We start from the raw sequence: 8,320 nt of genomic DNA, 5'->3' as shown, positions 1-8,320 counted from the left end.
AAGGGCAAAACATACAATTGGTTTTTTTGCATGTTCATCCACTGGACTAAGCTAAGACTGGGCAGACCTTGAGGATTCGTCATGCATATCAAAAAAATCGAATTGAAAAAATCGAAACCGAACGCCCACCCCTACTTTATGTCAGTCAAATTAAAATAATCTTTTTGGGACGGAAGAAGTAATATTTATGTTATGAAAAAGTGCAGAAAAGGAAAAGATTTTTTTTATTTCCTTATTTGATCTTGAATTTAAAAAACAAAATTATGTTAAAAAATGTTGTCTGTATTTGAATTTCAAAAGTTGGAAAAGTGTAAAAGGAAACCGACATTCAAAGTACATTCACGCACTACTTCTCTTTCTATCTCTAATAAAATAAAATAAAACCCTAACACACTGAAAGACCACAAAATTAAACAAATTCAGGTTCGATTTTCTTTAATTTTTTTTTTGTTTTAATTAATTTATTATACTTCCTTGCAAATCTGCAAATTTCATGTATTTTATCTCTTTTGTTCTTAATTTTTTTTTTTTAAAAAAAGTTATATAACTTTTCAGTCTCAATTAATGTGTATGTGTTTTGACTGGGCATTTATTAATGGTACAAATTTTAAAGTTAAATTGGTACTAAATATGTAAAGATATCAATTTTTTTTTTTGGCACTGACCAAAAAGGGAAGAGCTTCATATACATTTCAGATATTTGCTTGCATTGTTTGTTATGTTACTGAGATTTTTGCTATAGTTTTGTGGTTTCTTTCGAGCATCGCAGAGTAAAAGGGGGGCTTTTGTAGGTTAACATTGAGTCTAAAAATAGTAAAATTGTGTCGAATTATCTGAATCGGGACTGAACGTTTATTTTTTGCTTGCGTTGTTTGTTATGTTACTTTGGAAACAGCCGCCCTACCTTTCAAGGTGGGGGTTAGGTCTGCGTACACTCTACCCTCCCCAGACCCCACAAGGTGGGATTATACTGGGTTTGTTGTTGTTGTTGTTGTTTGTTATGTTACTGAAGTTTTTGTTATTAAGTTAAGTAAGAAGATATAGCGGGTTGGTTGTTTCTATACTTGTGTGGTTTCTTTTGGAGCATCGCGAAGTAAAAGGGGGGTTTCTGCAGGTTAACGTTTAGTCTAGAAATAGTTAAATTGTGTTGAGTTATCTGAATTGGGACTGAACGTTTATTTTTTGCTTGTGTTGTTTGTTATGTTACTGAAGTTTTTGTTATTAAGTAAGAAGATATAGCGGGTTGGTTGTTTCTATACTTGTGTGGTTTCTTTTGGAGCATCGCAAAGTAAAAGGGGGGTTTCTGCAGGTTAATATTTAATCTAGAAATAGTTAAATTGTGTTGAGTTATCTGAATTGGGACTGAACGTTTATTTTTTGCTTGTGTTGTTTGTTATGTTACTGAAGTTTTTGTTATTAAGTATGAAGATATAGCGGGTTGGTTGTTTCTATACTTGTGTGGTTTCTTTTGGAGCATCGCAAAGTAAAAGGGGGGTTTCTGCAGGTTAACATTTAGTCTAGAAATAGTTAAATGGTGTTGAGTTATCTGAATTGGGACTGAACGTTTATTTTTTGCTTGTGTTGTTTGTTATGTTACTGAAGTTTTTGTTATTAAGTAAGAAGATATAGCGGATTGGTTGCTTCTATATTTGTGTGGTTTCTTTTGGAGCATCACGAAGTAAAAGGGGGGTTTCTGCAGGTTAATATTTAGTCTAGAAATAGTTAAATTGTGTTGAGTTATCTGAATTGGGACTGAACGTTTATTTTTTGCTTGTGTTGTTTGTTATGTTACTGAAGTTTTTGTTATTAAGTATGAAGATATAGCGGGTTGGTTGTTTCTATACTTGTGTGGTTTCTTTTGGAGCATCGCAAAGTAAAAGGGGGGTTTCTGCAGGTTAACATTTAGTCTAGAAATAGTTAAATGGTGTTGAGTTATCTGAATTGGGACTGAACGTTTATTTTTTGCTTGTGTTGTTTGTTATGTTACTGAAGTTTTTGTTATTAAGTAAGAAGATATAGCGGATTGGTTGCTTCTATATTTGTGTGGTTTCTTTTGGAGCATCACGAAGTAAAAGGGGGGTTTCTGCAGGTTAATATTTAGTCTAGAAATAGTTAAATTGTGTTGAGTTATCTGAATTGGGACTGAACGTTTATTTTTTGCTTGTGTTGTTTGTTATGTTACTGAATTTTTTGTTATTAAGTATGAAGATATAGCGGGTTGGTTGTTTCTATACTTGTGTGGTTTCTTTTGGAGCATCGCAAAGTAAAAGGGGGGTTTCTGCAGGTTAACATTTAGTCTAGAAATAGTTAAATGGTGTTGAGTTATCTGAATTGGGACTGAACGTTTATTTTTTGCTTGTGTTGTTTGTTATGTTACTGAAGTTTTTGTTATTAAGTATGAAGATATAGCGGATTGGTTGCTTCTATAGTTGTGTGGTTTCTTTTGGAGCATCGCGAAGTAATAGGGGGGTGTCTGCAGGTTAACATTTAGTCTAGAAATAGTTAAATTGTGTTGAGTTATCTGAATTGGGACTGAACGTTTATTTTTTGCTTGCGTTGTTTGTTATGTTACTGAAGTTTTTGTTATTAAGTATGAAGATATAGCGGGTTGGTTGTTTCTATACTTGTGTGGTTTCTTTTGGAGCATCGCGAAGTAATAGGGGGGTTTCTGCAGGTTAACATTTAGTATAAAATAGACCTTAGTGTAACTTCAAATTTATCCGTCTTTGCCTCTTCCAATTATATAATATCACCTGACATCTTCTTAGGAATCATACCGTCGAAGCTAACCCCTGGAGAGTACAACCGAGCATAGCATGAGTACCCGAGATAGAAGGGCACAGCCAGTTAGGCGTACAAGGTCCCATTCAAGAAGAAATGTTGTGCTAACGGTGGATCTAAATGTTGCACCGGCAGGTGAGAACAGAGATCAGGAAGGAACTTTTATTCATGTTGTGTCTGGGGATACGACACATGGACAAAGAGGTACCTCTTCGACACCTGCAGCAATTGATGTTGAGGCACTTGATGATGATGTGATTATATCATCCCCTAGGGCGTTTGAAGCAGTATGTACTTTTCCTTACTATTCTAATTGTTTTTTTTTTCCTTCGGTAAGATTGTGCGATTATGGCTGATGTTTCCACATCGAGTCTAATTATGTTAGAGTTCTTCTCATGTTTTATTAGGCTAAGAACAACTCCAGAAGGAATCAAGGACGGGTTATTGTGCTTGATGTGGATTCTGGTAATTTATTCTTCTGTTAAGCCTGTTACACCTGCAGGTAGTGTGTGCATTGTTAGTTATTGAACTTTTTTTTGGCGGTCAGGAGCTATAGAACTTCTTAATTTTCTCTATCTAAGAATTTTCTGACCAGAATAGCATAGAGTAACCTCTCTTTTTCTTCTTTAAATGAGAAAATCTTTCATCCTTTTTTTTTTTTTCAAACTCAAGATATTCTTGACCTGTGAAAATCTTCTATTTCCTTGAGGATATCAACTCAATGTACCAATTTTTGTGCATTCAAGGAGTATCTGTTCTGGTGGAATGGAGAATTTAATTAATGCTTCGTTTTGTCCTAGATAAATGCAAAGCAGGATAAAAATACAGAAAAAATCGGAATTAAAATGAGTGTTGAAGTGACATAATACTTTGCCTGTATCAACAGAATTTTCTTTAGTATTGTCTTCTAATCCTCTTCTGGTATGTTTTCTTAATTTACTTCCATCACAAGTGCTTGACCTGATGTGTTTTTTGGGTAGTCCTTTTTCATTGAAAGCTTGGCATGATTTATTTCTTCCATTACCCTTTGTGATTGGCTTTGGTTGGTTCACGGCTATTGCAGAGGACCGTACGTCTAGGGGTAACAGTCGCGACAAGCGTAGAAGAGTCTTTACAAATCAAGCAACAAGTGGTGATATTCACATAGACCTAGAAGGACATAGCTGTCCAAAGGTACATGCCATGTACTACAGCTGAATTATCTTGTTTTTAAGGGCGTGTTTGGTATGGAGGAAAGCATTTTTCAATGTTCCCATGTTTGGTTCATAATATTTTGGAAAACACTCTCGAGGAAAACAAGTTCCTTAAAATGAGGAAAATGACTTGCCTAATGGAAGTAGGGAAAACAAGTTCTATAAGTGACATTCCAAGTTCATTGTCTTCTCCCGACCCATCCAACACTCCCAACCCCTCACCCCTAGACCACCCCAAACCCTCACTCCGCAGCCCATCTCACCTCTATAGTGTTTTACTAGATTACACATAAATGCTCTTGGGATAATATTTTTCACTTTCTTACCAAATACTAGAAAATAAGTAAGAAACCCGCTTGTTTTCCAAGAAGACATTTTCTAGGAAAACATTTTCCATGGAGAACATATTAATTCATACCAAACACACCTTAAGTGCCTGTTTTTTCCCCAAAAAATATATTTAAATGGATCCACCATCTCAAGTTTCACAACATTATTCTAATTAATTTTGTTCCCCATGCCAGAAAGTTGATCTAAAAAGTGCAATACCAGCACCACCAAAAGAGCCTACATTCAGCTGTCCAGTGTGCATGGGTCCATTGGTTGATGAGAGGTCGACTAAATGTGGTCACATTTTCTGCAAGGCGTGCATTAAAGCATCCATTGCTGCCCAGGGTAAATGTCCTACGTGTAGGAGGAAAATCGCTATGAAGGATACCATAAGAGTATATCTTCCCGCCACAACTTAAGTCAAAGGTTTGTCTGCCGCTCCCTCGTAAACTTTTTTCTTTATCTCTCTTTCTTGAATAAATGAACTAGGATTTGTCCCTTTGTGCTTGTGTTGTAATCTTTTCCTTACACATGGAAAGTGCTAACGGGTCGTTTGGTTCACGTTGAGAATTATAAGGATGATTTATGCCTTGACTAATGATGAAATGATTGTTATACGGCTAACTATAATGTAGGAATTTATGCAGTGAATGATGTGTAGGGATTACCTGCTTTAAGTACACATTTGTCTTAAGGCATAATACATAAATAGACCTCTCAGCTGGCAAGTATGCCCTCCAACTTTGGGTGTGTACAAGTAGGCACCTCAACTTGTATAAAGTTGAACAAGTAAATACAAGTGATGACATGGCACTGATGTGGCACATAAATATTGGAGGGCCATGTCAGTGCCATTGCAATGCTACTTCAGTATTTGTGTTTACTTGGTCAACTTTATACAAGTTAAGGTGCCTACTTGTGCACACCCAAAGTTGAAGGGCATATATGCCAGCTGAAGCCAAGTTTAAGGGCCTAGTTATGTATTATGCCTTGTCTTAAATACTTGCACGTATTTTTATTCCACATTTTATCGAGCATAAAATAACATAGGTGTTCCTGCATAATTTAGTTCATGAATTATTTAATATCGCTAACCAAATGATGCATTAGTTATGTGAGAATTATCTTTTCTTATACAGTCAGCTAAACATTGCATTAGTTAGTTATGCATGAATTATTACTTTTAATTCCACCAACCAAACATTGTACAGGGCATTGTTTTTCTTTATCCTTTCAGTCAAATCACCCCTTAAATTTGGCTATTATAACATCGTTAGCCGCCTTCTTTGACAGGATTTGGCCATCATTTGACCTGTGGAGGAGAAAGTGTGTGACTGTGAGAGTGAAAGGGAAGTATGAATGGAGATACTTTTATTCAGTTAAGTTTTAGGTCACAATCAACTATGTACCATTCCAGTCTCTGCTTAAAAGATGGTGTAATTAGTAAATGGAATTAAGCTATATGCACTGATTCTTTTAAAAAAAAACATCATTAGTGTAATATACCTCAATGAAAGTCTGAACTTTTGTTTGTGGCATGTAGATTTTTGTCAATATGATGGTTCAGCAAACTTTTTTTGATAACCGAGAGATCCTCGAGCCTCAGTGATACGCGGTTTGAACTCGGTGGATAGATTGGTGTAATGAAAAGGACTTCAAGGTCATAATTGACAAATGGATTTGCTACTTGGGGGTGTGGTGGGATTATTGACATCCCTCCACCCTTAACCAAAGTTCTTAGGTTCAAGTTTGAGCACTTGTGAATAGAGGAAATTCGTGATAGGGAGTGCTGTACTCCCTTCTAGTAAGTCTACTTGGCTTGAATCTGGATTAGTCAGACCAGTGGACTTCATAAATCGGATGGTTTAAAAAAATCGGTGTTCTAATATTATTGAACTGGTATTTAGTCAAGGCAAACCCTCCATGGAATTTGATTTCATTTATATAGAAGATGAGAAGAAAGATAAGAGTGCACAAAACGCTATCTTTGTGCAAAAAGAAACTTAAAATGCATACACATAATAACATCTTAGTTCACACTCATGTTAATCATATTGATTCTGAATCTTGGATCCGTCGTTGATGCAAACTAAAGCATCAGGTTGATGACTGACCATCTTTGCCTTGAGTCAGAGACTTTGCAACCAAATTCATTATGGCCACAAAGGGTTGAATGCTAACAAATGAGGCATTAGCAGCTGCCTCTTCCTTGACTTCATACTCAATTGTTGTTTTTGTGATGCATTTTTCTTTATCCTTCTCTATGACTTCAAACTTAACCTTATAAAGTGTAAATCCAAGATCAAGAAGTCCACCTTTCACTACTTGTGCAATTTTCACCCTCTTCTCATCATCAATAACAACAAATTTTTCTTTGTGAGATGTCAAAAGTGGAGTGCCTGGTGGAAATGTTACGTTGAGGACTGATCCAACACCACCATCACCTTCAAGTATATCGACCTTGTGAACGATATTCGGAAGCTCTTTTACAACAATATTTGCTAATTGAATAGTGCCATAGATTTTCCAAGCTTCATTTGCTGGCACATGAACTTCAATCTCTTCAGAAATTGTTCCAAACATATTGTTTGATCAGTGAAAAAAATTGGTAGTTTTATATGAGCTGTTTTTGATTGCTGAATGATTTTCTTTCATGTTTGATTAGATATATATATACACACAGAGACACACAATATATGATAACATTTGGAGCATATAATTAAGGCCTGCCGAATGAGAGACGAATTTGACATATTCTTAACAAATATTAGCAGATGGCCGGCCAATTGTATAATGGTTTCTTGATGTGGTGACATGGGTAAAGAGAGCGCCACGGTGCACGAGGCATCCTGTGTTCCCGTAGAATTCGAGAAAAGACGTGCCCCAAGGGAGTTTGTGATGTAGGCATCCCACCATGACATAAACATCAATGACTGATTTCACAACTCGAGTCTATTACCTATAGCTAAAAAGACGTACCTCAAGGGAGTTTGTAATGTAGGCATCCCACCATGACATAAACATCAATGACTGATTTTACAACTCGAGTCTATTACCTATAGCTCAAAGACAGCTTTACTAGTTCTCCATGATTCCCCTTCAAATGCGGTGTCACAGGTGGACCACTAGTATTAGGTGACATCCACTTGATTTTTTGTAGTGCTAAGTGCTAACCAGAACACTAGTTACTTTTGCAGTGACCAAACAAATTGATCCATATGTAATATTTTTTCCATTGTTTTTTTTTTTTTGAATAATTGCTTGTTCTCATGCTTCATGATTGGGGATTCCTCACTCTCTTCCTCACCCAACTGTCAAATTAGCAGTGGCCCAGGTGTGGGTGGTTGTGGGGCTAAAAGTTATGTGATTATCCTCCTATAGTTAGAGCCTGGAGGCATCTTAAGAACAAAGAAAGAAGGGCAATGAATAATCATTCCTAATCCTTTCCTTTTAGAAAATTAAAAGTATTTTTATCTAATTAAAAGGATTTTGACCTAACTGTTGGTAATGAACTCAATACTCTGACATTCAACCTTAATATCAACGTGTTTGGTATCAAATCAAGTCATTTGAGGAAAGGTTTATCTGAATCCTAAGAAACAAAAGAAAAAAGTAAGATGTAAGATCCATATAAGATTGTTCTTGCTCATATAATTTTTTTAGTCCTTAAAAAATGTACGCATTTTATCGAAAGTCCAAAATTATATTCGAGGTGGACAAAATGAATAGTCACTGTATTCATGTAACCAACATAATCATTTTCAACACTTTGTTTCTACCCAAAAATTTACCTATTTTTTTGCCAGTCAGGTTGAATGGGAAAATGCCGGCACCAAAATGGGAAAAATATATTCAAAAGCTAAGTCACGGATCATGGTCATGCACAAGTAGAGCAAACCTAAAACCAACGTATAGAAAATATAATTTAATTTTAGTCCCGCTCGCCCCAAAACCCAAGTAAAGAAAAAATGCTAAACTTTGGTGCGTAGCCATTTATCGTAAAAATAGAGTTTACA

General features: G+C 35.8%; 2 protein-coding genes across 3 annotated transcripts; one reads left to right on the top strand and one right to left on the bottom strand.

Moving 5' to 3' along the window:
* The first annotated feature begins 266 nt into the window (after positions 1 to 266).
* On the top strand, positions 267 to 5,842 carry LOC132605685 (uncharacterized). Of its 2 annotated transcripts, none has more exons than XM_060318869.1 (6): positions 267 to 423; positions 2,769 to 3,068; positions 3,189 to 3,246; positions 3,845 to 3,954; positions 4,499 to 4,730; positions 5,598 to 5,842. In XM_060318869.1, the coding sequence occupies exons 2-5, from the start codon at positions 2,817 to 2,819 to the stop codon at positions 4,721 to 4,723; spliced, it is 645 nt and encodes a 214-aa protein (XP_060174852.1). In that variant the 5' UTR covers positions 267 to 423; positions 2,769 to 2,816; the 3' UTR covers positions 4,724 to 4,730; positions 5,598 to 5,842. The 2 variants fall into 2 exon arrangements, with proteins under 2 accessions (XP_060174852.1, XP_060174853.1); XM_060318870.1 differs by lacking the exon at positions 267 to 423 and adding an exon at positions 672 to 2,674.
* Positions 5,843 to 6,401: 559 nt separating this feature from the next.
* LOC132606073 (norbelladine synthase-like) lies at positions 6,402 to 6,947 on the bottom strand. Its single transcript, XM_060319402.1, has one exon. It carries the CDS (start codon positions 6,885 to 6,887, stop codon positions 6,402 to 6,404), a length of 486 nt encoding a protein of 161 aa, XP_060175385.1. The 5' UTR covers positions 6,888 to 6,947.
* Positions 6,948 to 8,320: the final 1,373 nt, after the last annotated feature.

The sequence above is a fragment of the Lycium barbarum genome, chromosome 8 (assembly GCF_019175385.1).
Source record: "Lycium barbarum isolate Lr01 chromosome 8, ASM1917538v2, whole genome shotgun sequence".
Classification (NCBI taxonomy): Eukaryota; Viridiplantae; Streptophyta; class Magnoliopsida; order Solanales; family Solanaceae; genus Lycium; species Lycium barbarum.
The sequence above is the reverse complement of the archived record's forward strand: the minus strand, read 5'-3'. Positions and strand labels throughout refer to the sequence as shown.